The following is a 27,879-nucleotide window of genomic DNA, read 5'->3' on the forward strand; positions in this document are numbered from 1 at the left end:
AGATTCTTGGCATCTGATTTCAGCCCTTGATCACAGAAGCCAGTGGAGTGGGAATGGAGGCAGGCAGAAGCTGCAGGTGCTGATAGGAGGCAGCTTGGGCTCTAAAGGTATTTTGAGCTGGGGTCGGGGAGGCCTGGGCAGGGAGTCAGTAGTCCCCGTTCTATCCTGATTTTGTAATTCTGCATTCCCATGTCAGCTCTTCTCTACTGTCTGGGGCTCTGAGATATTAAAAAGAATGGGGAGGGCATGGTGAAAGTAGAATCCTGGTGCCAGCCCTGATGACAGCATACGTATTTTCTTATAGTACCTGTTTAGAGATGTGTTAGTGCTCTGGAGGGGATATCCACAGGTGTAGTATTGGAAAACAGAGGGCCAGATTTCCAAATGGCTGTTAACTTATCCAAGGCAAAGACTGTCCCAGGGCCAGCAGAGTGAGAACCCAGTTTTTTTTTTTTTTTCCCAAAGAAATATAATCCTGAACAATGAAGTAGGAGAGACAAAGAGAACACAGGAAGAGGAAGGAGGTAGGACACACACTGGAACTTTTCCGAAAGGGAAGGAGAAGAGAGAATGGTAAGACTATGGCAGTGTTTGAGGGGCAGAGACAACATGAGAAACACTGAGAAATACTCTGAGAAAGGTTCCAAGTGTGACAGACACAAGAATGATGACCAAACAGAATTTGGGATGAGACAAAATCAGATAGTGAGAGAGAGAAGGGAAGATGGACAGATGTATATTCACAAGACCGACACCAGTAAGCAAGAGGAGTAGGAAGGGGAAGTGGGAGCAATCGAGGTTCCCATTATGCCAAATTATTTCCTGTCTCTCCTCCTGGCGCCATTTCTTTATCGGAGTAATAAATAGCAGAGAGTTGGAAAGTGTCCCCCCACCCCTTTGCCTCTGTCCCAGCCTGAGGGAAAGGGAGAGGAAGAGGGACAGGCCATTGGGTCCCTGTGGAGATCCCATCTCCGCCCCACCCAGGTCCTACTGAGCCAGCCCAGGACTCTGCCCCCTCCCATCCCCTTTCATGGATACGAAATGTGCAGTCCTGGGAAGGGTCTGGTAGCTGGGGACACCCTTTACATCCCTCTGCCTCTCGGGTCCAGTCTCTTTCATCTTTGCATTCTTTGACACCCCCTCCCCTCCTCACTGCTTAATTTCCTCTTCCTGTAATCATCCCCAGTCGTTTTCTTTTCTCCCTTCATTCCATCCCTTGTCAATTAACCTCTTGCCCATCTTTCTTCCTCTCCATTCCTTCCTTTTTTCCATTTCTCCATTTGCTCCCCATATCTCCCGAGTTTTTCCTCTCTCTTCTTGCCTCTTTTTCTCTGTTCCCTTGAATCCTGACGATGTGGCTAGCACTGCTGTGGTCATTACAGGGCTGGGGGCGGGGGAAGGGACAGGATGGGGGAGGGCAGCGATCTGATCCCAACAGCAGAAAGAGTGCTCTATGTGACCATGGGGAACAGGGAGCACTAAGATGCCACGCTGGACCCAGGCCCAGGACCGTTCCCCTTACGTTTCCTCTCTCTCTGCAAATTTCTCTTCCCAGGTTGTCTTTTAGCGTCTTCCCACTTTTCATCTCTTACCCTCCTTCCTCTGTTTCGGCCCCTCTCTTTCTATCTGTGCTTCTCTCCCACCGCATTCCAAGGCGCCGCCTCCGCCACTCCCGGGCTGGGGATGGGATCGGGGGGAGAAAGGGAGGAGAGCGCCGCGCAGGGGCGGAGCCGGAGCCGGTGCTGGGCTTGGGGGGCGTGGTGGCGGGGGGTCAGCAAGGCTAGTTTCCACCCCAGCCACCAGCCTGGGCATTCCCTTGGCGACGCGTTTGGGTCTCCACCTGCTGCGGGAACGAGGGGCGGGGCAGGGGGCGGGGCCTGCGCGGTGTTCCCGGGAGAGGAGGCGGGAGCCGGAGTGGACGCCCGAGCTGCGGCTGCTGTAGTTATCCTAGCCGGTGCTGGGGCGGCGGAGCGGCGGGAGGGAGGGCTGGCGGGGCGAAAGACTGGGAAACCTCTGAAAGACCAACGAGACTTCGGAGACCAGAGACGCGCCTGGGGGGACCTGGGGCTTGGGGCGTGCGAGAGTTCCCTTGCACTCGCTGGGAACGCGCGCGGGGATCGTCCCATGGCCGGGGCTCGGAGCCGCGACCCTTGGGGGGCCTCCTGGATTTGCTACCTTCTTGGCTCCCTGCTCGTCGAACTGCTCTTCTCACGGGCTGTCGCCTTCAATCTGGACGTGATGGGTGCCTTGCGCAAGGAGGGCGAGCCAGGCAGCCTCTTCGGCTTCTCTGTGGCCTTGCACCGGCAGTTGCAGCCCCGACCCCAGAGCTGGTGAGTCACCGCACCCGCCCGGAGTCCCCATGCTCGAGCCACAGATCGTCCTCCTCCCTACTCTGCGGGGCACCTCATTTCTCTGTCTTCCAGCCCCACCAAGACCTTGACTGCCCACAGACATCTCGCACCCCAACCTGGAGCCTTGCCTCATCTGACTTGGGTCTGAAGCTGCACTTCCCGGCACTGAGACCCAGGGTTTTGCCTTAGGGATGAGTTGGAAAGGAAGGTTCTTGTCTTGGCAGCGAACCATCTCCTTCTTCTGGGCCTTTCCCCCAACTTGCATCCTTCATCCAGCCCCAGGGCCTCTGGCTCCCCTGCTTCTTCCAAGGGCTGTATTCCCCAAGGGAGGGAGACTGTCTGTCTCTGCTTAGAATGGGAGGAGATGGAAAGGACATAGAGGTTGAGGGTGCCATGAGAGGGCTGCATGCAGGGCAGACTCCAGAAATAACTTCCTGCTAGAGCATTGCCATGGATGGAATGAGGGCAGCAGGGCACTGGAAGGCCAGGAGAGAGCTTCCACTTCTGTGGTTTAAGACCATGGGAAGATTGGGAGAGGATCTCCAGGTCTGGCAGCCTGCAGTAGGTGGCTTGGTGATAGACAGTGGCAGAAAACTGAGCCCCCAAAGTACTAGTAGCAGTAGTAGTAGTAGCCGCAGCAGCTGTAACAGTGAGAGAGATCCAGGAAGGATGCTGGCCAGGCTGCTCCCCTTCCTCCTCTTCAGCAAATTTCCAGCTCCAGGAATCTCAGTAGCAGGTCAAAGACAGGAGGAGTAAGGGGTGGAGGACAATTCTAATTCTTTCTAATCAGTTCAGGACCCATGGGAGATGGATATACTTTTGTGAGGGGCCTGTGACTGGTCATGTTTCCTGTATCCTTGGCTCTCACTACATGTCCGATTGTAAAAAGAGAGGCCAGAGATGAAGAAAGCTTCGAAACCCGCTCCTGCTAGGGGGCTTTTCTCTCTCCAACCAGTGCCTAAGCCACATTAAGTATCCATTACTGGGATCAATGCTGTCCACTGGGACTGTCTTCTCCCTCTACTATTGGTCTGGGGGCAGGGGGCAGAGACAAGGGCTCATTTCTCCTCACTTGCTTGGGGAGTGGGGGCCTAGCTCTAATCTTTCTCCCTCCATTATCCCTATCATCTGGTAGCTGGGGCTGTGGTCCCCAAAACTTTGGGAGAGATAGAAAGCAATGGACTTCATCTCTTCTTCTGTTTACCATCTGCTTCCTCATTCACCTTTGCTCCCTTCCTCCCTTTCTCCCTCCTTCCCCCATCTGCCAGAGTTCGAGGACTGGAGACCTTTTTAGGACATGCTGAACTCTCTAAGCTATTTCCAGGCAAATTCTAGGTTATTTTTAATAGCTTGATCTCTTGTCATTTCCCCCTCCTCTCTGAAGGTGGCCCCTGATTCTGTCTCCCAGAGCCAGGCTGGGGGCATTCCCAGAGGGCCTGACTGCCTCACCCTGCTTTTGCTCCAGCAGGGGGTGCTCTGCTGCAGGGGGGGTGGGGGAGGGGGGCATGTGAGAGGCCAGGCAACTGCTCAGTCCCTAGCTTTTTAGTTGCAGGTTCCCTGCCTTAGCACGCCCTGATGAAAAAAACTTCTTGCCTGTTTCGATGTCTTTTAGTCTAGCTCTGGGATGAGACTTTGAGGTCTAACCTTTGCTGCTGGTTCCAGCCTCATTTATTTCTTTCAATTGTAAAATGGATATAAACAATAGTATTACTACATACAGTTGTTGTGCAGATTAAGAGTTCTTAATATATGTAAAATGCTTAGAATTGTGCATAGCCCCCAGTGAGTGCTGTGAAAGTGTTAGTAGTACTGCTATTCTTGTATTGTGATTCACATAGTGCTTTACAGAGATTCTGGATCCAAAGGCTTGGCTAGAGGGCCTCCCCTGCTGAGCCAGCCTTCCAGGCCAAGCATCCTCTCCAGAGGGCCACCCAGATTGAGAGGGGCCAAAGAGGGGCTGGACTTGGGCTGGGGCCCTGGAGTGTGTGGAGAATCGAGAAGTGCAGTGGTCGTGGGCTACTCCTTTGTCTTCACTTAGCTGAGCTCCCAGGGAGTCCCTCTGCCCCCAGCTACCAACACTTTTTTTTTTTTTTTTTTTTGCTTTTCTCTCTGCAGTGGCTGCATTGTGGCTGTCCAGAAGCCTGGGGTGGTTAGGGCTTATGGCATGAAGGAGTGTGTGTGTGGCTGGACCAGAGGTGGAGGGACTAGAGAGGCTGCGGCTGGGTGCTCTTGTTCCACTGGGGATCGAGTGGTCTCTTCTCCACCAAGAGCGGACTGGGCATATCTATGCACTCAGCTTCTTTCCTCCACATGGGCCCCTCCTCTCCTCCCTACTTTTGGCCTCCAGAGGAGATGTGAACATAGAACAAAGTTAACTTGTCTGGGTGCTTAGCTGTGCACTGACCAGCTGTGACACTGGGTATCTCTATGAGTCCACAAAATGTGTGTGTTCAGTAAAACACATCCTGACACTCTCTATGGGGCAAGCACAAAGATGAAAAGACAGCCCCAACCCTCAGTGAGATGGTCACCTCTATGTTTGGAGGTTGGGGGGACTGCTGACTTGCCTGAAGGTAGCCATTTATTTGCACAGGGCTGTATCACCCCGTTTCGTTTTCTGCCCAGGGTACCTTCATCTCCCCTTTCCCTTCTTCCCTTTCTGGGGTGGTCTCAGTGTTCTAGCGACAGGTCAGTCACTGAGTGGAATGACAAAGTGCTGGAGTTAGGCCCATGTGGATTTGAATTCCAGCATCACTGCTTGATGTCTTTGAGTGAGTTTCCTCATCTGAAAGACAAGAAAAGAATCCTTATCTCGTAGGACTGTTGTGATGATTAAATGACATAATGCATGTGACTTGCCTATCCTGGTGCTTGGCACATATGTGGACAGTGATGAATGTTAGTTTTTCATATCCCTGGTGTCTAGCTTCGGATCTGACATCACAGTAGGTGCTGAATAAATATGATTTCCTTGTCTCACCAGCACCTGACACAGGGCTTGGCATATGATAGACTCTCAATAAGTAGTTGAATGTCAAATGTGTCTTCTCTTCTCTCCTACTCCCTGTGCCCCTTCTCTCTCTTGACACTGGCTCTGACAAGGGATGGCAGCTGCTAAGAGACGAGGAGGAGTTGTGGGAAGGAAGAATGGTTCTCTGCCCTCCCCCTCCACCCCAGCAGACCTGGCACAGTGTCCCACAGATGCCTATCTGTAATACTGCCTAACATGGTTTTGGGCTTTGCCCCCCCACGAAGGGAGATGGAGGAGAAGAGTGTGGGAGAGAGGCCTTGAGGTTTGTGCCACTGCCACTTCTGAGTCTCTCCTTCTGCAAAGAGAGGACCTATGGAGCCAGCTGGGTGTCAGTCATCTCACCTCATCCCAGCCTTCACTCTGGCCTGGGGCTTCAGCCCCGGGGGACCCAGGCAGCCTCCATTCCCAGCACAGTGCTTCCCTGGGGAAAATATCTTGGCTGTGATCATGGAAAATTGTCCTGCCAAGAAAGTTGTAGCTGGGAAAGAGGCTGAGGGGGAGGCAGGAGAGAAGACTGGGTGGGGGTGGAAGGGAAGGAGAAATCATAGACATGGGGAGAAGGAAGGATGGGGAAGGGGTTTCAGGATGTCAGGAAGAGAATGGGGTAGCACTGGACTCAGAAGGAGAAACTTGTCCCTACCTCTATGCCAGCCAGAGTGACTGATCGAATCCTGGGCTGGCACAGCTTCTGGGAGATGGAGTATTTGCTGGGTCCCTGATGAAGGGGAAGTGGATCCGTATCTAGCCTCTTGCCTGTCCTCTGAAGCTGGTCCCTGAGCCACAGTCTGATGCTGGTCTGGGGCCCTGTTACTTTTGCTCCCAGCATTCTTGGCATTTCTGGCTGGGTTTCAACTGGACTGGGTTGGGGGAGCAGGACAGAGCTTAGGGATGGGGCCAAGGAGGGGGTAGGGAAGGCCTACTCAGGAACAGGTGCTGGGAACAGGCGTTTCTTTCAAACCAGCAGTGCTGGCCTGGCTGCTCAGGTTGGTGTGTGTGTGTGTGTGTGTATCTACTGTGCATGTTGATTCCTCATCCAGCTGGTATGTACATGCAACGTGATGACTGCATGACCAAGTATATTAATTCATCCTTGCCAGGGTTTGAGAAAACTGACATTTGCCCCTTCTCTTTAGTCCTTGAACACTCTCTTTAATACTGAGGGGTTGGGCCTGGGCAGCAATAAGGTGGTTGGATCATTTTGACATCTAACTCCTGTCCCTGTCCCTGCCCCATCTTGTAGGCTGCTGGTGGGTGCTCCCCAGGCCCTGGCTCTTCCTGGGCAGCAGGCGAATCGCACTGGAGGCCTCTTCGCTTGCCCCTTGAGCCTGGAGGAGACCGACTGCTACAGAGTGGACATCGACCAGGGAGGTGTGGCCCTGCGTGAGCGGAGTGGGGGAAGCGTGTGAGCAGGGAGGAGAGGACTTGGGCTCCTCTTCCCTCCCCTAATTCCCAGTGTTCTGCCTCCAGCTGATGTGCAAAAGGAAAGCAAGGAGAACCAGTGGTTGGGAGTCAGTGTTCGGAGCCAGGGGCCTGGGGGCAAGATTGTTGTGAGTATTGCTTCTCATGACTGAATGCAAGGATGATGTGTGTGTTTGTGTGTGTGTGTGTGTGTGTTTATGGTGTGTACATATGCACAGGTGTGCTTAGAGAACATAAGTTAGGAATATGGTATGATACCAAGTACATCAGGGAGATATAAAAAGGTGTGAGGCCTGGTCCTTATCCTTATAAATGTAAAAACGTCTGTCTATTCATTCATCCATCCATTTGTCAAAGTCTTACTGAGAACCTTTTAAGCATCAGGCATTGTGCTAGTTACTACAGGGGAAGGCTGGGCTTGGTGGCTCATACCTGTAATCCCAGCACTTTGGGAGCCTGAGGCAGGTGAATCACTTGAGGTCAGAGGTTCAAGACCAGCCTGGCCAACATGGCGAAACCCTGTCTCTACTAAAAATACAAAAAAATTAGTCAGTCGTGGTGGCAGGTGCCTGTAATCCCAGGTACTCGGGAGGCTGAGGCAGGAGAATCACTTAAACCTGGGAGGAGGAGGTTGCAGTGAGCTGAGATCACACCCTTGCATGCTAGCCTGGGACACAAGAGCAAAATTCTGTAAAAAAAAAAAAAAAAAAAAAAAAAAGACAGGGCTCTCTGTTTCTCACTGTCACTGTGTCTTTCAGTAAGACGCACAGACACACAGTTACCAATACAGATCACTATGGGGCAGAAGCTGGTTAATGTTAAGTGAGTGGTCTAGTCTCCAGTCTATAAAAATCCAAAGGAGGAGTAGAGAGAAGACCTGCAGATGGGGTGATTGGAGCCAGGCTTAACAATAGGTAATACCTAACCTGTGCAATATAGTGGGACCTCATCTTTACAGAAAATAGAAACAAATTAGCCAGTCATGGTGGTGCATGTCTGTAGTCCCAGCTACACAGGAGGCTGAGGTGGGAGGATCACTTGAGCCCTCGAGGTCGAGGCAGTGAGCCATGATCATGCCACTGCACTCCAGCCTGGGTGACAGAGTGAGGCCTTGCCTCAGGAAAAAAAAATAGTAATACTTGGAGAGTGAAGAGGACAGCAAGTTCTTTGCAGAGCTGGTGCTAACACTTACAAAGGTCCAGGGACAGGGCCAAGCTTAGTATTTTGGAGGACTGTGAAATGATCAGGGAGACACACATCCTATATGGTGGCTTAGTCATGTCTTTTGGCTCCAGGCAGAATGTGGAACGAGGAGATGTCCATTTGAGGGCAAGGAAGTGGGTGCAGACAGGTTGCTGGGTTATGCATGGACCTGCATAACATTGGCAGGGTAATGGTGCTTGAGTGGTGCCGGCATAGGGGTATGTGTGTGTATGTGTGCATGTGCGTGTGTGTGAGCGCACACGTATCAGTGTCTGCCAAATCTCTGCATGTGGGCAGCATGCCTCAAGCAGGTCCCTGGCCCACAGAGTGAAATGATCCCTATCCCTTCCTCCCCTAGACCTGTGCACACCGATATGAGGCAAGGCAGCGAGTGGACCAGATCCTGGAGACACGGGATATGATTGGTCGCTGCTTTGTGCTAAGCCAGGACCTGGCCATCCGGGATGAGTTGGATGGTGGGGAATGGAAGTTCTGTGAGGGGCGCCCCCAAGGCCATGAACAATTTGGGTTCTGCCAGCAGGGCACAGCTGCCGCCTTCTCCCCTGATAGCCACTACCTCCTCTTTGGGGCCCCAGGAACCTATAATTGGAAGGGTGAGTCACTCCTCAGGGAGGGGAGAAGGGGAACGAAACCTCCTCTTACCTCAGAGACATGGGCAAGCATGACCACATGTGCACTGCTGTATGGCCCCAGGGCACTGCCATGCCTTCCACCCCCATTGAGCTAGTGCACACGTGAGTGGGGGGTGCCTCCTTTCCCTTGCACGGCCAAGTGTTCCTCAACGTGCTGGCATGGCCCCAAGTGCACGCTGGGCCTGCAGCTGGGGCCTGCATGCTCCAACACACTAGCCCACACCTCATCACTGCCATTCCCGTCTCCGCACGCTGCTGCTGGCTGAGCTGACACTTGGTGAGTGTGATGCCACATCTGGGGGACCCCAGGAAGCCTTGGTTGGGAACAGGGTGGGGAGAGGGCTAGAAAGAAGAGGAGGGGCTTCCCCGTGTGCCTGTCTAACTCAGTGTCCAGCCTGAGGGGTATTCCTTGCACCCTGCCCTGGGCACTAACAGGACTGTCCTTGCAGGCACGGCCAGGGTGGAGCTCTGTGCTCAGGGCTCAGCGGACCTGGCACACCTGGACGACGGTCCCTACGAGGCGGGGGGTGAGAAGGAGCAGGACCCCCGCCTCATCCCGGTCCCTGCCAACAGCTACTTTGGTAGGGACCCCTCCCCGGCCCAGAGCTGCTCTAACCCTCTGCTCCTCTCTCTTGTCCTCCCTCTCCATGCTCCCATCCTTCTGTCTCTGTTTCTGTCTCTCACCCTGTCTCTCTCTGTCTTTCTGTCTCTGGCTGTGATCTCTCTGGTCTTTTTTTCTCTCTCTACCTCTTCTTCTTCCACCTTTTTCTGGCCTTTCTGTGGCTCTGTCTCCCTACTCTGTGGCCCCTCCTCTGGATGTCCCCTCCCTGGTGTCTTCCCCCATCCCCCACAGGGTTGCTTTTTGTGACCAACATTGATAGCTCAGACCCTGACCAGCTGGTGTATAAAACTTTGGACCCTGCTGACCGGCTCCCAGGACCAGCCGGAGACTTGGCCCTGAATAGCTACTTAGGTTTGTAAGCTCCCACCCCCTGGACTCTAGGGGCATGGCCTGGCCTCCCCTCCTTCCCCAGGGAACTTGACCTTTGGTGCCTTATAATCTCCTCCTCCCCCAACACACACCCAGGGAGACACACATTGGGCCCAAATTGCAGAGAAGAGCCGGGTCCAGTGACCAGGCCTAAGAAGAGGAGGCCCCGAGGGTGATGGCCTCTGGGGCTGTGAGCCAGGGGTCTCCAGGGAGGAAGATTCAGGTGGAGTGAGAGGGCCAGGGCTGAGGATATCCTGGGAAGGACAGTCCTGCCTTCTAGGGGGACTTTCCTTGAGGGATGGATGGTGGGCACATGTTGAGGAAAGGGCTAGTGTTGTTGGTAAGCCCTCTCATTGTCTCATCTACCTCCCTCTGTAGAGGAGGAGAAAACCAGGCCTGGGAGATGTTTGGGTGAAGCAGGCTCTTTCTCACTCCCCCTTGTCTTCCCCTCATCCCTGTGAAGACTTCCCATTCCTGTCAGGATGAGGGAGTGGGGGGAAGAGGTGCACTGGGTGGGATTCGGGCCTGAGAGGGACCTCTAGCTCTTCTAGCTCCCTGGATGTGGGCAGGATCAGGCCACTGTGCTCAGCCTCCTACCTGGGCTCCTGGCCTTCTCAGCCATCACCTTTCTGTCTCCTGCCCATTCCCTGAGGCTGACCTCACTGCATTTTTTTTGTGCCAAGCTTGTCTCTGGGCCTGGTGGGTGTGGGGGGCTGCCAGGCCCTGCAGGGAGGAAGAGCCATCCAGCTGTGGTGTTGATGAATTGGGGGAACCTATCTTTTGACTCTTAACCTAGGGGAGGGGGCAGGGGCTGGGGAAGCTGTGACAAACCCCAGCTTCTGGGTCTTGGGGTGAAGACTTAGGGGTAAGTCACCCTTCCCCCAGGCTTCTCTATTGACTCGGGGAAAGGTCTGGTGCGTGCAGAAGAGCTGAGCTTTGTGGCTGGGGCCCCCCGTGCCAACCATAAAGGTGCTGTGGTCATCCTGCGCAAGGACAGCGCCAGTCGCCTGGTGCCTGAGGTTATGCTGTCTGGGGAGCGCTTGACCTCCGGCTTCGGCTACTCGCTGGCTGTGGCTGACCTCAACAGTGACGGGTGAGTGGGCAGAGGGCCGTGCCACCTGAGGGAGGCTGGGTCCAGTAGCCCTACTCTGGCTGAGGCCACTCAGCCTCCTGCTGGCTCCTCCGGCCAGGGAGGACCCGCACTGAATGCTTCCCTCTCTCCATAGCTGGCCAGACCTGATTGTGGGTGCCCCCTACTTCTTTGAGCGCCAAGAAGAGCTGGGGGGTGCCGTGTATGTGTATTTGAACCAGGGGGGTCACTGGGCTGAGATCTCCCCTCTCCGGCTCTGCGGCTCCCCTGACTCCATGTTTGGGATCAGCCTGGCTGTCCTGGGGGACCTCAACCAAGATGGCTTTCCAGGTGTGACTGGGAACTGAAAGGCTCAGGGGAGGGAGGGGCCGCAGGAGGGATGGAGAAGCCCCTCAGAGGTCAGGGTGTGGTCTTCTGAGGACTCAGGGAGTGAGGGTTCCTGGGCTTATGTCTAAGCTTTACCATTTACCGGCTTTCTGACCTTGGCAAGTTACCTAACCTTTTTGCATTAGTAATATCTGCAGGGAGTGGCCAAGAGGATTAAAGATGATGTACGTAGAGTGCCTGGGATTTTGTAGCCTCTCAATAAAATAGAAAACATACCTGAGTGACTGGGGGAAAGTTGAGGCCTGGACCTTGTCTGCAAGGCCCCCAGCCAGGGTGACTGCCTTTTCCCTGTGCCCTGCAGATATTGCAGTGGGCGCCCCCTTTGATGGTGATGGTAAAGTCTTCATCTACCATGGGAGCAGCCTGGGGGTTGTCGCCAAACCTTCGCAGGTGAGGGGAGTCGCTGGGATGAGGGAATGGGTGTGGGTGGAATCAGCAGAGGCATCGGGGAGGCAGAGGCCTGTGGGAGTTGAGATTGAGGGAGGCTGACGGCTGGTTCTGTAGGTGCTGGAGGGCGAGGCTGTGGGCATCAAGAGCTTCGGCTACTCCCTGTCAGGCAGCTTGGATATGGATGGGAACCAATACCCTGACTTGCTGGTGGGCTCCCTGGCTGACACTGTTGTGCTCTTCAGGTGAGCCCCTCACCACCACTTCTCCCTCCCTGAGGGTGTCAGCCCCTCCCTGTGACTCTGACCCCCATCCCAGTGCCAAATCTAATGCTGAAGATTGTTTCCCAGCCTCACGTTCTCATGTTTCTGGTGCCCTTGACTCCCCAATCCCAGGGCCAGACCCGTCCTCCATGTCTCCCATGAGATCTCTATTGCTCCACGAAGCATTGACCTGGAGCAGCCCAACTGTGCTGGCGGCCACTCGGTCTGGTGAGGCGGGATGGGGTGGCACCTGGACCCTGGCAGCTTCCCCTGCCCTCCCTTTGATCCCTTTATCTCCCCAGTTTGGGGCTGGGGCTGTGACAGGATGTGACAGATGGGGTGGGGGTGGGGGCCTTGGCCCAACGGCCTTGTTTGGCTCAGGAGCCACCCTCTGCCCCCGCAGCGTGGACCTAAGGGTCTGTTTCAGCTACATTGCAGTCCCCAGCAGCTACAGCCCTGCTGTGGGTGAGTGCAGTCCCCACTCTGCGGCTCGCCCTTTTGGGTGTCCCAGGGAGGGGGGGTCACTTCGAGGTCACCCTGGGAATAGGGTGAGCTGGAGCAGCTCTGCAGCTCAGTGACTCCTCCTCTCCCAACATGCCACAGCCCTGGACTACGTGTTAGACGCGGACACAGACCGGAGGCTCCGGGGCCAGGTTCCCCGTGTGACCTTCCTGAGCCGTAGCCCAGATGAACCCAAGCATCAGGCTTCAGGCACTGTGTGGCTGAAGCACCAGCATGACCGAGTCTGTGGAGATGCCGTGTTCCAGCTCCAGGTGGACACTGACCCTTTGGCTTCTGAGGGTCATTGTCATGGCTCCATCTCTTTTCCGTGATTCCTCTTAGCTGCTTCCTCCCAAACACACTTGTGCCTCCTTCTAAGACCTAGACACGTGGGAAGCCTGTCTTCTGAGCTCACTTTCTTCTCATCTGCTGCCCTCTCCTGTCATTTCTGCACTCCCTGGAGGAGGAGGAGGTGCAAGGGCTTCATGTCCCCTCTTCCAGCTGAATGGAGGAGGTGGCAGCTTTTATCATCACATCTGGTCCTCAAAGCCTTAAATCCTGGGTTTCTCCTGCCCCCTACCCCAGTCTTTCTCCCTCCTCCTTGCTCAGTTCTCCACCTCTCTCATTCATCTCCCTAAGCTTCTTTCCAAGATTTAGAATTGGTCCTAGGTCTGGCTGGGGCACAGAGCAAGGCTGAGGCCTGGGGATTGTTCCAGTGAGGAACATCCCTTCCTCTTCCTAGGATAATGTCAAAGACAAGCTTCGGGCCATTGTAGTGACCTTGTCCTACAGTCTCCAGACCCCTCGGCTCCGGCGACAGGCTCCTGGCCAGGGGCTGCCTCCAGTGGCCCCCATCCTCAATGCCCACCAGCCCAGCACCCAGCGGGCAGAGGTGAGCATGGGTTCTGGTTTAGCCCAGGAGGAGGAGCTGGGAGGGCAGAGATCATGGTCCCTCCCCAGTGACACCCATTCGTAGCTCACAGAGCCCTTTCACGTATGCTACTCCAGTAATTCCTCATATCTCTAGGTGCCCAAATGACCATGTGCTCCTAGTCAAGGGGACAGAGCTCCTCTACTCCATGTAGTCATTCAGGGGCTCAGGTTGATGGGATTCTGTAATCTTCAAATGAGGCCTTCAAGCTCTTGAAGTCACATTCATCCCGTTCAGCTGGAAGAGGGGGACAAGAGGCCCCTTGCATGGTTTTTATGGCCGGCCCAGAAGTGGTGCCCTTGACATCCCTTCCCGTTCTAAATCTGGAACTCAGTGACATGCATGTGAGCTGGGGCAGTGTGGTCCAGTTCTTGACTTGCTGTTAGTCTCTACCATGGCATGGTAGTGCTCCCATCATTTTACTGCAGAGGAGAGGACGTAGTTCAGGATCACATGCTGGTAAGCAGCAGATGAAAGTTGAGCACAGGTTGTTTAATCCTGTGATACTCTAACCCACCGTATGCCATGGTGACAGGTTTGCCCCCTGCCTTGCCCTCTAGGAATGCCCCTTATCTCATGTCTCTCCCCAGATCCACTTCCTGAAGCAAGGCTGTGGTGAAGACAAGATCTGCCAGAGCAATCTGCAGCTGGTCCGCGCCCGCTTCTGTGCCCGGGTCAGCGACACGGAATTCCAGCCTCTGCCCATGTGAGGGGGGCAGAGAGCAGGGTGGGTGTGGGAGGGCAAGAGTTCAAGGATTGAGAGAAAGCCCCTGCAGGAGGACCAGTCAGAGGGAGGGCTGAGCCTGCAGAGAGGGCAGAAAGTAGAAGAGGACCTGCTGATGACTTAGAGACTGTGATGAGGGTCAGTGATGGGGCCGCAGGGGCTCCCATGGCAAGGGATAGCAATCCTTCACAGTACACTAATAATATGCAGTCTACATACATCTCATTGATTAGTCTTCAAACCTCTGTGAGGTAGGAATTATATTAGTCTCATTTTATGGATGGAGAACTGAGGCCTAGAGAGGTTAAGTTAGTTGCCCAAGGTAAGTAATGGTGGAGCTGAGATGAGAATGGAGGTCCTCTGACTCCCAGTTGTGTGTACAGAGGCCTGAGGCTTGGACGGGCGTGATGGGGACATGGAGTGGGAAGAGAGGCTCAGGGAGTGAAGGCAGGTACTAGGGGAGCAGACTGGGAGGGGGAGTGGTAGGGGGAGGTGTTCTTAGCAGGAGTGGGGTCTGACTCTCCAGGGATGTGGATGGAACAACAGCCCTGTTTGCACTGAGTGGGCAGCCAGTCATTGGCCTGGAGCTGATGGTCACCAACCTGCCGTCGGACCCAGCCCAGCCCCAGGCTGATGGGGATGATGCCCATGAAGCCCAGCTCCTGGTCATGCTTCCTGACTCACTGCACTACTCAGGAGTCCGGGCCCTGGACCCTGCGGTGAGGACCTGGGGGCAGGATGGGGTGGGGTCTTGAGGGGCTCCAGTAACTCAGACTGACCTTGTCTTCTCTCCCATTCCAGGAGAAGCCACTCTGCCTGTCCAACGAGAATGCCTCCCATGTTGAGTGTGAGCTGGGGAACCCCATGAAGAGAGGTGCCCAGGTTGGTACATCTGCCCTTATCCCTATGTGAGTAGCCTCTCCGTAAGCCTGTAGACCACCCCTGACTCTAATCTCTTTCCACCCTTGGCCTAGGTCACCTTCTACCTCATCCTTAGCACCTCAGGGATCAGCATTGAGACCACGGAACTGGAGGTAGAGCTGCTGTTGGCCACGTAAGCCAGGCGGGGCCTGAGAGGTGAGGTGGGGGTTGTCATATTGACCTCATCTGACCCCTTGGGAGGCGCCTGTGCCTGATGCCCATACTTGCCCCTGCCCACTCACCAGGATCAGTGAGCAGGAGCTGCATCCAGTCTCTGCACGAGCCCGTGTCTTCATTGAGCTACCACTGTCCATTACAGGGTAAGCCTGGCCCAAGTGGGCACCTCCATTGGAGGGAGGGGGCATTGCCACTTCCAAACCTTGGCCAGGGCCCTGCCTCCATTGAGCCAGGCCCCAGACCTTCTTACCCCTGTTCTGACCTGTCCACACCAGGATGGCCACTCCCCAGCAACTCTTCTTTTCTGGCGTGGTGAGGGGCGAGAGAGCCATGCAGTCTGAGCGGGATGTGGGCAGCAAGGTCAAGTATGAGGTCACGGTAAGTGTCAGAGATGAGGCCCCTCCATGGTTGGCCTCCCTCTTTGGCACAGAGGAGAGGCTGAGCTGTGTCCCCAGGGCTGGGGCTCTTCTACCATGTGGCAGCATGCTGGTCTAGTGAGTTTGAGGCCTCTGTCCTGCATCTGGACCTCGGCTGTGGTAAGGTGTTTCTGCTGGGGCCTCACCTGACCTTTCCTGGTCCTTCTGTCTGGCTGTCTCACCTGCTGGTCTGGTAGGCCATGAGAGTCCAGCGAAGCTTCTCTGCTGTAGGCCTCAGCTGGGGGATGGGAATATGGGGTGGGGGTTAATGTCTCTCCCTAGAACTCTGCCTTTGCTTGGCTGGGGCCTCTCCTCACACCTTCCAGGGACACTTCCAGGGTTTCCTGGATTTGGTGGGTGGGGAGAATGGTGCCTGGTGAGGTCTAGGATCCTGAGTATTTGTTGAAATTATGTTTCCTGAGGGCCTTCTCTTCAGCCCTTGTTCCTTCCATCTCTGTGGATTTATGATCCATTTGAAAACTGAGTTCCTTGGCTGGGCACGGTGGTTCATACCTGTAATCACAGCACTATAGGAGGCCAAGGTGGCAGGATCGCTTGAGCCCAGGAGTTAGAGACCAGCCTGGGCAACATAGCCAGATCCTGTCTCTACGAAAAATTAAAAAAAAAAAAGAAAAAAGAAAAAAGAAAAACTGAGGTCCCTCCCCTCATACTCTCTTTTTCCCACAGGTTTCCAATCAAGGCCAGTCGCTCAAAACCCTGGGCTCTGCCTTCCTCAACATCATGTGGCCTCATGAGATTGCCAATGGGAAGTGGTTGCTGTACCCAATGCGGGTGGAGCTGGAGGGCGGGCGGGGGCCTGGGCAGCAAGGGCTTTGCTCTCCCAGGCCCAACATCCTCCACCTGGTGAGACTTAGGTGGGGGTGGGGGTTAGATGTTGGGAGGGATGTCATGGGGAATAAGGGTAGTGAATGCAGTGATGGGGCAGGAGGAAGGCGGTGGGGAGGAGATTCTATCTCAGGAAGGCTGTGATTGGGGGGACACTCACTGAGACCCCCCTTCTGTGTCCAGGATGTGGACAGTAGGGATAGGAGGCGGCGGGAGCTGGAGCCGCCTGAGCAGCGGGAGCCTGGTGAGTGGCAGGAGCCCAGCATGTCCTGGTGGCCAGTGTCCTCTGCTGAGAAGAAGAAAAACATCACCCTGGTGAGGGCAGGCCAGACTTGGGGAGCCGGAATGGGAGTGTGGGGTGTGGCGGCACAGAGCTGCAGGGTACTGTGTGTCCAGGAAGGGTAGCCTATTGAGACACATGATGGTCAAACGCCTGGGTGCAAGTTGACCAGATGTTCCCATCACAGTACATAGGAGGGGGTGCCTGGGAGGCAGCTACTGACGCTGCAGACCTCCTTCCTGCTCAGCCCCTGCCTGCAATTGCTCACTCTAGAACAGGTCACTCCACCTGAAGCAAGTTAGTTAGCCAAGCAATTGATTTGCCTTACATTTATATAAAGCATTACATTTTATAGGTGATGGGATGGGGTTAGCCCATCCTCACACTTTGAGGTCTGTTGGTCGTTCTTCTGAACTCTTATAACATAAAAAAGTCAATTTGTGTAAGGACACTTGCTCGATGTTTACAGTATTAAAAATGTTAAGTTCTTTTTTGTTGTTGTTGAGACAGAGTCTTGCTCTGTCGCCCAGGCTGGAGCGCAGTGGTGCGATCTCAGCTCGCTGCAACCTCCGCCTCCCTGGTTCAAGCAATTCTCCTTCCTCAGCCTCCCGAGTAGCTGGGATCACAGGTGCATGCCATCATACCTGGCTAATTTTTGTATTTTTAGTAGAGATGGGGTTTCACCATGTTGGCCAGGCTGGCTGGTCTCGAACTCCTAACCTCAAGCGATCTGCCTGCCTCGGCCTCCCAAAGTGCTGGGATTATAGGCCTGAGCCATATGCTTGGCAAAAACACTAAATTCTAAAAGTTCTAATAATGAAGATGATAGTATATTAGATGTGATTTAGTAAGTCTACCCCTTTTGAGCAGTTTTGCTTTCCCCTTTTCTGCTTGTTTTGCAGAGTTGTGTTGTTTAGGTAAAGGTATTGAGCAGATCCGCACATGCTCTGTGCCCCTCCCTGCTAGGATGGGGCTCGCAGTGAGAATGGGGTGGGGATATAGACTAGGAGGGTCTCTGGCCTGATTGTGAGGAGGTGGAGTTAAACCCCAGGTAGAGCCAAGAAGATCCTTTGCAGGGGAATGTTAGCAGCTGCTGCAGTCCCCGCACTGGGCCCTCAGCTCCCCTGGGAGCATGGCATGAGGCAAACTGAAGAATGTCAGGGGATGTAGGAACCTGTGTCATAGCTGTTGCTCTGTTACATGGATACTCCTCCCTTCTCCACCCGACCAATTTCCCCTGAGAGGTCTCCCTTTTAAATGGGAACTTTGAAATAGATTCTTTTTGTTTTCATGTTGAAATGTATTTATTCACTTAAATGACAAAAATTATATTTATGTATAATATGATGCTTTGAAATATGTATATATTGTGGAATGGCTATATTGAGCTAATTAACATACACATCATCTCACATACTTATTTTTGTGGTAAGAACACTTAAAATCTGTCCTCTTAGCGAGTCTCAAGAATACCCTATGTTGTAATTAACTAGAGTCCCAATGTTGTGCAATAGATCTCTTAAATAGATATCTCTTCCCTCTGTCTAACTGAAACTTTGTGCCTTTTGACCACCACCTCCTCCATCTCCCCAGACACACCCCGCCCTTACCCCAGCCCTAGGTAACAACTATTCTACTCTCTACTGCTATGAGTTCAACTTTCAGATTCCACATATAAGTGAGATAATGCAGTATTTATCTTTCTGAGTCTGGTTTACTTTGCTTAACATGATGTCTAAAGTAGATTCTTTTACAAAAAAGGCAGAAGGCCTTGCTTTTAGACAGCTTGGCTGAGGATTCTTGAATGGCTCAAAAGTGGCACAAGAAAAGATGACTCAAAGAATTCAGACACTCTCAAAGCCATTCTTCTGTGTCTGGATTGTGGTGTGATGATATAACATAACTTGCAGGCAAATGGGTCATGAGGTGGTGATTGGGCCAAATGGATTTAGGTCAGTCCTGGAAAGAACAGAGCCTGAGTCCCCTGTCCCCTCAGGAGCTCCTAAGGCAGCCTCCTCCTGCTTCAGTGAGTTTGGGTTTAGGGTAAGGGTGTGGCTGTATCGAATATGGAGCTGAGTTCAAATATTTGCTCCACCACTTATTAGCTTTGCTAGTGCTGTGACCTGAGGCAGGTCACTTGGCCTCCTTAGTTTCTTCCTTTGAAATATGAGGATGATAATAACGTGCACCTTGCAGGACTCTTACGAAGCTTAAATGAGATAAGTGCCCGACATGTAGTAGGTGCTCAGTAAATGGGACTGTCATTAGGTAACCTAAGCATCACTTGGGGAAGCTACTCTGCCTGTGCTGTCAAGTAAGAGATTCCCCTCCATGCTGCCGCCTCCATGCATTTCAAAGCTGAATAGCTCAGATTTGGGGTAGGCAGCTGTTTTGGATATAAGATTAGTTTGAGAAGACTTCCTGGAGGAGGGGAGTTTGAGGTCAAGTAAGGAAAATGGGAGAGATGGCAGTCTCAGCAGGGTCAAACTGAGTGGCTTAGACCCTTGTCTGTCCTTATCCCTAGGACTGCGCCCGGGGCACGGCCAACTGTGTAGTGTTTAGCTGCCCACTCTACAGCTTTGACCGCGCGGCTGTGTTGCATGTCTGGGGCCGTCTCTGGAACAGCACCTTCCTGGAGGTGAGGATACCACGGGGCTCTAGTCTGTTTCTTCTTCCCCCAAAGCCCCTCCAGGACTCACTTCTCCTCCTCCCTCCTCACTGTCCAAATGCAGCATCCTTTTTTTTTTTTTTGAGACGGAGTCTTCCTTTGTCCCCCAGGCTGGAGTGCAGTGGTGCGATCTCAGCTCACTGCAACCTCTGCCTCCCAGGTTCAAGAGATTCTCCTGCCTTAGCCTCCTAAGTAGCTGGGATTACAGGTGTGAGCCACTGTGTCCAGCCGAAATGCAGCATACTCTTAACCCAAAGCAGGCAGAAACATCCTCTGCGTTGGGCACCATTACATTGATAATTTCAGGAGGTAAGGGGAAGGGAGGGAGACATGGGGCATTTAGGAGAACGGTCTGCTTTCCTATTCTCTTAGGAGTATGCAGCTGTGAAGTCCCTGGAAGTTATTGTCCGGGCCAACATCACAGTGAAGTCCTCCATAAAGAACTTGATGCTCCGAGATGCCTCTATAGTGGTGAGCTGCAGGGCTGGGGGATGGGTGGGGAGGACTCTCTTCTTTCCTGCTCCCTCCAGCTCGCGTTCCATTGACTTCTTGCTCCATTGACCCCTTGCTCCCCAGATCCCGGTGATGGTATACTTGGACCCCATGGCTGTGGTGGCAGAAGGAGTGCCCTGGTGGGTCATCCTCCTGGCTGTACTGGCTGGGCTGCTGGTGCTAGCACTGCTGGTGCTGCTCTTGTGGAAGGTGAGGCTTGGAGAGGGTGGGGCTGATGGAGGTGGACTTCCTGGTCGGGTGGGCAGCCTTTTGTACTGTAGTTCTGTCACCCACCCACACACTCATGTATTCAGCAAATCTGCACTGAACACTTACCCTGCATGTCTCAGGAACTCTATTAGTCCCTGGATGTTTCAAAGATAAATCAGATGCAGGCTGGGTGCAGTGGCTTATGCCTGGAATCCCAGCAATGTGGGAGGCCTAGGCAGGTGGATCACTTGAAGTCAGCAGTTTGAGACCAGCCTGGACAACATGGTGAAACCCCATCTCTACTAAAAATACAAAATTAGCCAAGCATGGTGGTGCGTGCCTGTAGATCGAGCTACTTGGGAGGCTGAGGCAGGAGAATTGATTGAACTCAAAAGGTGGGGTTGCAGTGAGCCAAGGATGGCGCCATTGCACTCCAGCCTGGGTGACAGAGCGAGACTTCATCTCAAAAAAAAAAAAAAAAAAAAAAAAAAAATCAGATGCAGACCTCATTCTCAGGGATTTTATAGTCTAGTGGGGTAGGAGTGGTGAGCCTGTAGTCAAGGACAAGGCAGAAAGTGTTGAGTTGAGAAAAGGCAGTGGGAGTTTAGAGGGAAACAAGCTTGAGAGGAGGTAGCACTGAAACCAGTCCTTAGAGGAAGGTCGGGTGGTAGGGTCAGGATGTAAGGATATGAGGTAGGTGGGGTCTAGCAAGACCATGGCAGGCAAAGTCATGGAGGCAGAGAAATGTGATCTGACTTAACTAGAATGTGGCAGTGAAAACTGGAAAGGTAAGTGTGGCCAAGAAGGCCAACAAGCGTGGAGAACAGCCTCCAGGGAACTGCCCTCAGGGCGGAACTCGGAGTTTCCACATACCAGGCTTTGCATGGAAACATTCTTGTACACCCAGAGCTGTATACAGAATCATATTATCATCCAGGGCTCAACGTAAAAGTATGCACAGGCACACGTCAGTATAGGGAATCACATACATCACCAGGGATCATATGCTGAGCCATCTGCCACATCTGGGGCTGTGTTCAGAACCATACATGTCCTTGGGGCTCTGGAGAACTGCTCCTGCCTGCATCTGCTCTTTGGGATCAATCACAGACTAAGCCACCCTTTGGCGAGTGTGAGTCATCAGTAGACCAGGCTCTGGAGTGGCATCCAAGCTGTTGGGGACCTTCCCAGTCTTAGAGGAGATTGATGCCTCTCTGAAACTGGCCCCAGGATGCTTGCTCCCTGCTTCCATGGAAGGAAGACAGAGCAGAGATAGGGGCTCCCGTCCTTCCTCAATCTTTCCCTCCTTTGCCTCCTGCTTCTCCCTCAACATCCCAGTGTGGCTTCTTCCATCGGCGCAGTCAGAGCTCACCTTTTCCCACCAACTATCACCGGGCCTGTCTGGCTGTGCAGCCTTCAGCCATGGAAGTTGGGGGTCCAGGGACTGTGGGGTAACTGTTGCGTGTGCGCATGTGTATATGTGTGTGTGGGTATGTATGTGTGTGAATATAAGGAGAATTCCCAGCACTCAGGGGATCAGGAATGTTCAGGGTGAAAAATGAGATTGCATGAGAGTGATGTGAGGTGAGAGGTAATTAGAAGGGTGCAGGTATAAGGGTAAGTCTACACAGCCTGAGGTGTGCACAAAGGGTTGGTGGGCTCATGGGGTGTGCATGCGGGTGTGGGGAGGTCGCATGCATGCTCTTTTCTAGGGGCATGAGTGTGCAAGGAGATGAATGTGTAAGGAGATGCCATGCAGTCTGAGCATGTAGGAGTCTTGGGCCTCTGAGTGTGAGTATGCAGGGACACATTCCCACCCTGGTGTGTAAGGGCCAGCATGGTCCTGATTTACGGTGGGGCTAGACTACTGTATTGATGGACAAGAGGGCGTTGCTGTAAGGGGCATGCTGCCCAAGGTACAAGCACACAGGGTGCATGTTTATGAGGCTTGAGAGGCATCATTCCAGAGATGCAGGGGACTAGGAAGCCATTTTCTTCCTCAGGTCTTATTTGTGTTCTGGGGGACACTTGTCTCTTAAGAAGCTAGAGTGGGTAGAAATCTTGAGTCAGGTCCTGATGCTCCACCCTCAAGGCCCTCTTTCAGGGGCCAAGGGAGATGCCCTTGGTCCTGCCTCTTGGATGCCTTCCTGGTCTCTCTCTTGCTGTGAATGAGAACCTGGGGACCCGGCACTGATGGGAGCACCGTGGGTGTTGCCCACTGCACCAGATGCTGTTCAGCCTGTTTCCTTTCTGCCGCAGCAGGGATGGTGAGGGTGAGGAGCTGTGCTGTGCTAGGCGTCTGCTCCAGGGACCACAGCTCTTCAGGCTCCTCATGGTCCGGCCTGGTGTCCTTACAGATGGGATTCTTCAAACGGGCAAAGCACCCCGAGGCCACCGTGCCCCAGTACCATGCGGTGAAGATTCCTCGGGAAGACCGACAGCAGTTCAAGGAGGAGAAGACGGGCACCATCCTGAGGAACAACTGGGGCAGCCCCCGGCGGGAGGGCCCGGATGCACACCCCATCCTGGCTGCCGATGGGCATTCTGAGCTGGGCCCCGATGGGCATGCGGGGCCAGGCACTGCCTAGGTTCCCATGTCCCAGCCTGGCCTGTGGCTACCCTCCACCCCTTCCCCAGAGATGGCTCTTTGGGATGAAGAGGGTAGAGTGGGCTGCTGGTGTCGCATCAAGATTTGGCAGGATCGGCTTCCTCAGGGGCACAGACCTCCCCCACCCACAAGAACTCCTCCCACCCAACTTCCCCTTAGAGTGCTGTGAGATGAGAGAGGGTAAATCAGGGATAGGGCCATGGGGTAGGGTGAGAAGGGCAGGGGTGTCCTGATGCAAAGGTGGGGAGAAGGGATCCTAATCCCTTCCTCTCCCATTCACCCTGTGTAGTAGGACCCCAAGGACCTGCCTCCCCAGAAGTGCCTTAGCCTAGAGGGTCGGGGAGGAGGTTGTGTCACTGACTCAGGGGCTCCTCTTCTCCAGTTTCCCCTCTCATCTGACCTTAATTTGCTGCATCAGTCTAGTGGTTTTGTGGTTTTGTCTATTTATTAAAAAATATTTGCGAACAAAACCTCTGCCTCTTAGAGTCTTGCTCCCTCATCCCCAGCGTCTCTGATTCTCCCTGGCGCCCCCAGCTCAGGATGAAGGTGGTAGTGGGGAGAGAGAGTCAAGGGGGCTTGGCAGGGATGCAAGCACCATGACTTTCGTGACCAGTTCCTAGAGACACATGGGTGTAGCCTCAGGAGGACAGCAAGGGGAGCTTTACCATGGGAACAAAGGAAAGGGACAACGTTGGGAGGCAAACATTGGGAGACTAGTCCAGAAACTTGCAGTTAAGGATACAACACGGTACAAGTGTTTACTCCCTGTGGTCAGGGTAGAAGTAGACTTTATCACTGTCGAAGGAGGGATTGAAGTTAGAGATTGCCCTGGCAGAGGTTGGGGAGAGAGGAACTAGGAGATGGGACAGGAATGGCTTTTCTCATTCTGCTAGGTCCCTCTCAGTGGAAGATACATAGGCTGGTGGGTGACTTGTTCTAATTGGAGGCTGGGGAAGGAGCAAATGAGTGCCTTGGGGCTTGGGAAAGGTTATTTGACAGCCTTTCCCATGATGTGGGGCCCAACAGGTAGCCACTTGAAGAGAGGGGGGTGTCGTTCCATTTGGACTTTGGAGAACTGGGCATTCTCAAGATCCTTCCAGGTCTCTCTGGTGAGGCAGCAGCCATCCCCGATGTGTTTCCAGGTGGGCTCTAAAACTTGCTGCCACATGAAGGCCCAGCTTCCATGTGGTTCCGTCACATGCTCCCAGAAAAAGAGCACACCTCCCTGGGAGGGAAGAGAGAGTTAGTGTCACTTGGCTCCATTCTGACCCTGCTCCCTATCGCGCTGATCAAGACAGTCAAACTTCTTGGTGAAATGGGAGCTGCTGGTCTGAGAGTTCATGGAGCAAACTGTTGTGCCCCTGACCTATTCTGCATCCCCTGCTACCACCTTCAAAGTGCATGTAAAGAACCTCATAACTGAAGGGACGTGGCTGGTGGGAGATCTTTAAAGGCTGACTAGAATAGCCGAGGGCAGGCAGAAGGGGAAATTGAGAAACAGGAGTGGAGGGCTCATTTTATTCTTTTTTTTTTTTTGAGATGGAGCCTCAGTCTGTTGCCCAGGCTGGAGTGCAATGGCGTGATCTTGGCTCACTGTGACCTCCACCTCCCGGGTTCAAGCGATTATCCCGCCTCAGCCTCCCAAGTAGCTGGGATTACAGGCATGAGACACCACGCCTGGCTAATTTTTGTATTTTTCAGTAGAGACAGGGTTTCACCATGTTGGCTAGGCTGGTCTCGAACTCCTGGCCTCAAGAGATCCGCTTGCCTCACCTCCCCATGTGCTGGATTACAGGCGTGAGCCACCTCACCCAGCTGGGCTCATTGTATTCTGAGATACACACACCAGCCTCTCTCACGAGACCCAGATGCGTACACAAACTGCTTCCTGGACATCGCTGTGAACATCCCAGGGAAACCTCATGCCCACCTCTTGACTGAAGCTGGGGTTCCTCAAGCTCCTCGCCTCACTATACTCTCCCTAGGTGATCTCAAACCTAGTAAGTCCAAAACAGCTTTCTTCCATCTCAGTAAATGGCACGTTCATCGGCTCTCCCCTCAGTTGCTCATGCTAGAAACCTGGAAACGTTCTCTCGACAATCTGATGGATTCTACTCTACTTCCCCTACTATCTTCATCTAGAACACTCTTTTATTTTCCCCACCCTGTCACTCTGCTTAATCCCTCAGATCTCTTTTTTTTTTTTTTTTTTTGAGACAGGGTCTTACTCTGTGGCCCAGGCTGGAGTGCAGTGGTGTAATCATAGTTCACTGTAACTTTGAACTCTTGGGCTCCAGTGATCCTCCCTCCTGTGTAGCTGGGACTACAGGCATGCGCCACCATGCCTGGCTAGCTTTTGTATTTTGTATTTTTTATTTTTTTGGTAGAGACGGTGTCTCACTATGTTGCTTTGGCTGGGCTCGAACTCCTGGGCTCAAGTCATCCTCCTGCTTCAGCCTCCCAAGCACAGATCTCGATTTAAACTTCAGTCCCTTAGGTGTCCTCCCTGCTCCCCTCCCTGTCCCACGGTTGTAGGTGATTCTCCTGTTGCTTCCACTGCACCCAATTTTCCCCCGTCGTGGCACTGGTCATGTCTTTTATTTACCAGCAGGTAGGGATGGATGGGGTGTCTAATGGGCTACTTACTACCTCACAGGCCCCATTCTGGAAGCCGAACCCTGGGGCAGCTGATGCTGCGTTTGCTTGCCTCACACCCATCTCCTTCCCACTCTGCTTACCGGCCTCAGTACTCTCTGGACCTCCTGCAGGACCTTCCTCGGGCTCTGCACAGAGCACAGCACCAGGGTGCAGACCACCACATCCATGGAGCCATCAGCCAGCTGTCTCATGTCCTCTCCAGGAGCCACCACAAACCGCTCGTATTGGAGGTGCCTGTTCTCAGCCATGCTCTTTGTCAGGAACTTCTCAAAGTGGGGATTTGGGTCTAGGCAGGTGACCCTGCAGCCCGGTGGGTAGAACTGAAAGTTGGCTCCGGTTCCGCAGCCCAGCTCCAGCAGGTCCACCTTCCCAGAGGCTCCTGTAAGCCCCTTTATCTGGCTGAAGAGCTCCCGTTTCTTGCTCTCCATCTTGCGGTTGCTCTTGGAAGTCAGCACGGCCATCAGGTAGGGGAAATAGCTTTTGCACAGGGGCTGCCAGCAGCCCAGCAGAGCCATGAGGTGCAGGGGCAGGGTAAGAAGCAGCACCAACAGCTGCAGTAGTGGGACCAGGATGTCCATGGCAGACCAGCTCTGAGCTGTGCTTCTGCTGGGGCACTGGCTTTTTCCCTGCTCAGCCTCTGCAGGCACTGGCGTCCCCTCCCGCTGTGATAGGACTTTGCTCCTTGTCTCCTACTTGACAATTTCCTATTTGCCAGGGTTGAGTGGGTGTATGGAATTCCTCCAGAGGGCGCAGGTCCCACAGCCCCACAGGCTCTTCAACGACTTCTATGCTGGCGGAGGGACAGATGGTACCCATGTTCCTGGGTTCTGGGGCACTGCGCCCAGCTGAAGGGGAGCAGGGATTGCTGAGTCATCTCAGAGGGAGTGGGAGGGGGTGAGGGGATAAGTTGCAGATGACAGACTCATGGCGGGAGGGGCCGGGTGGGGGGCTGGCAGGGCGTTGGGGGTGGGTAGTGGGGAATGCTGGGGACAGAGTTAACTCGAGGGACATGTCCTGGCCTCATTCCGTCCTCAGGTCCGGCACTTCAGAGTGGCCATAGGAAAGGAAGGGTGCTCTTGGCAGAGGAAAAAGTAGGTGTACAGGACAGAGACAGCATGCCCTCTCCTGGAAAGGGTGAGAAGTTTAGTTCTGTGGGGAATGGGGTGAGTTGGAGAAATAGGGGGAAGTGAGGTCAGAGAGTAGCCACTTTTTAGAGATCCTTCCCTTCCTCCCTTCCTCCCTTCCTCCCTTCTTTCCTTCTTTCCTTTTTTTGAGACAGGGTCTCTGAAGCCCAGGCTGGGGTGCAGTGGCAGCAGTCTCGGCTCACGGCAACCTCAGTCTCCCTAGGCTCAAGTGATCCTCCTACATCAGCCTCCGAGCTTCTGGGACTACAAGTGCACACCACCCAGCCCAGCTGTTTTTTTTTTTTTTTTTCTGTATTTTTTAGAGACAGGGTTTCACCCTGTTGCCCAGGTTGGTCTTGAACTCCTGGGCTCAGGTGATTCATCCACCTTGACCTCCCAAAGTGCTGGGATTACAGTTGTGAGCCACTGGGCCGGGCCGAGAAGAATTCTTTTTACAAAACATTATTAAACAATTTTTTTTTTTGGAAGAGGCAGTATTTTACTCAGTACAAAATTTAAAAATACTAAAGAGATTACAGGGGAAATTCTCTCCTCTACTCCTGTGTCCCAACCACTCAGATCTCCTCTCTGGAGGCACTAAATACTGCATTGCCAATTTCTTGTGAATCCTTCCAGAGATGACCTGTGAATGAGCAGGGAGCACACACACCACGTGTTTAGATCCATGTACATATAATAAATGTACACATATTCCCTTTTCTTTTACAAATGGTAGTATATTGTACACAGTCTTGTATACCTTGCTTCCCCCTCTTCTTAACAATGTGTTGGATTTAGTAGATAGTAGCAAATGGTTTTCCAAAGTGATTGTACCCATTTACATCAGCAATATTTGGTTTTATGTGTCTTTTATGTGTTCATATTATTATGGATGCATAGATTCCTATTTTATTCACTGATTTGTAACCTAATACCCTATTTATTTATAGTTTCTTTGAGATATATATATATAATTAGATTAGTTTTGACACAGTATATATCTGGGAAACCATTATCACAGTCGAGATAATGAACATGTCTATGTGTTAGGCTTTTGCATTGCTGTAAAGAAATATCTAAGTCTGGTTAATTTATAAAGAAAAAAGTTTACTTGGTTCATAGTTCTGCAGGCTGCGCAGGAAGCATGGCACCAGCATCTGCTTGGCCTCTGGTGAGGATCTCGGGGAGCTTACAATCATGGTGGAAGATGAAGGGGAGCAGTGTATCACATGGCGAGAGAGGGAGCAAGAGAGACCTTGTGTGAACTACCAGAGCGAGAACTCGCTCATCACCAAGGGGATGGCACTGAGCCACTGATGAGGGATGGGACCTCATGAGCCAAACATCTCCCACCAGGCCCCACCTCTGACATTGAGGATTACATTTCAACATGAGATTTGGAGGGGACAAACATCCAAACTATATCAGTTTCCTTGTGCCTCTTTGTAATCCATTCTCCCCTCTTTCATCCCCATCTTCAGATAACCACTGATCTGCTCTCTGTCAGTACAGATTAATCCCTCCCCTCCCCTCCCCTCTCCTCCCCTC

General features: G+C 53.1%; 2 protein-coding genes across 4 annotated transcripts; one reads left to right on the plus strand and one right to left on the minus strand.

The window, feature by feature from the left end:
- The first annotated feature begins 1,776 nt into the window (after window positions 1–1,776).
- ITGA7 (integrin, alpha 7) lies at window positions 1,777–23,019 on the plus strand. Of its 3 annotated transcripts, XM_011926186.1 has the most exons (26): window positions 1,777–2,330; window positions 6,623–6,750; window positions 6,850–6,929; window positions 8,363–8,618; window positions 9,107–9,238; window positions 9,511–9,630; window positions 10,534–10,741; window positions 10,875–11,068; window positions 11,427–11,515; window positions 11,630–11,757; window positions 11,908–12,003; window positions 12,179–12,240; window positions 12,379–12,548; window positions 13,019–13,168; window positions 13,798–13,913; window positions 14,458–14,650; window positions 14,733–14,813; window positions 14,906–14,985; window positions 15,098–15,172; window positions 15,305–15,407; window positions 16,133–16,309; window positions 16,475–16,606; window positions 19,096–19,209; window positions 19,612–19,710; window positions 19,816–19,941; window positions 22,299–23,019. In XM_011926186.1, exons 1-26 carry the CDS (start codon window positions 2,125–2,127, stop codon window positions 22,527–22,529), a joined length of 3,546 nt encoding a protein of 1,181 aa, XP_011781576.1. In that variant the 5' UTR covers window positions 1,777–2,124; the 3' UTR covers window positions 22,530–23,019. The 3 variants fall into 3 exon arrangements, with proteins under 3 accessions (XP_011781576.1, XP_011781577.1, XP_011781575.1); XM_011926187.1 differs by lacking the exon at window positions 9,107–9,238; XM_011926185.1 differs by lacking the exon at window positions 9,511–9,630 and having other exon boundaries at window positions 1,790–2,330.
- METTL7B (methyltransferase like 7B) lies at window positions 22,980–25,992 on the minus strand. The gene is made up of 2 exons (XM_011926184.1): window positions 25,288–25,992; window positions 22,980–23,774 (listed from the first exon to the last, which is right to left on the minus strand). The coding sequence occupies exons 1-2, from the start codon at window positions 25,783–25,785 to the stop codon at window positions 23,538–23,540; spliced, it is 735 nt and encodes a 244-aa protein (XP_011781574.1). The 5' UTR covers window positions 25,786–25,992; the 3' UTR covers window positions 22,980–23,537.
- Window positions 25,993–27,879: the final 1,887 nt, after the last annotated feature.

This window comes from Colobus angolensis, unplaced genomic scaffold (genome assembly GCF_000951035.1).
Source record: "Colobus angolensis palliatus isolate OR3802 unplaced genomic scaffold, Cang.pa_1.0 Scaffold67, whole genome shotgun sequence".
NCBI classification, from domain to species: Eukaryota; Metazoa; Chordata; class Mammalia; order Primates; family Cercopithecidae; genus Colobus; species Colobus angolensis.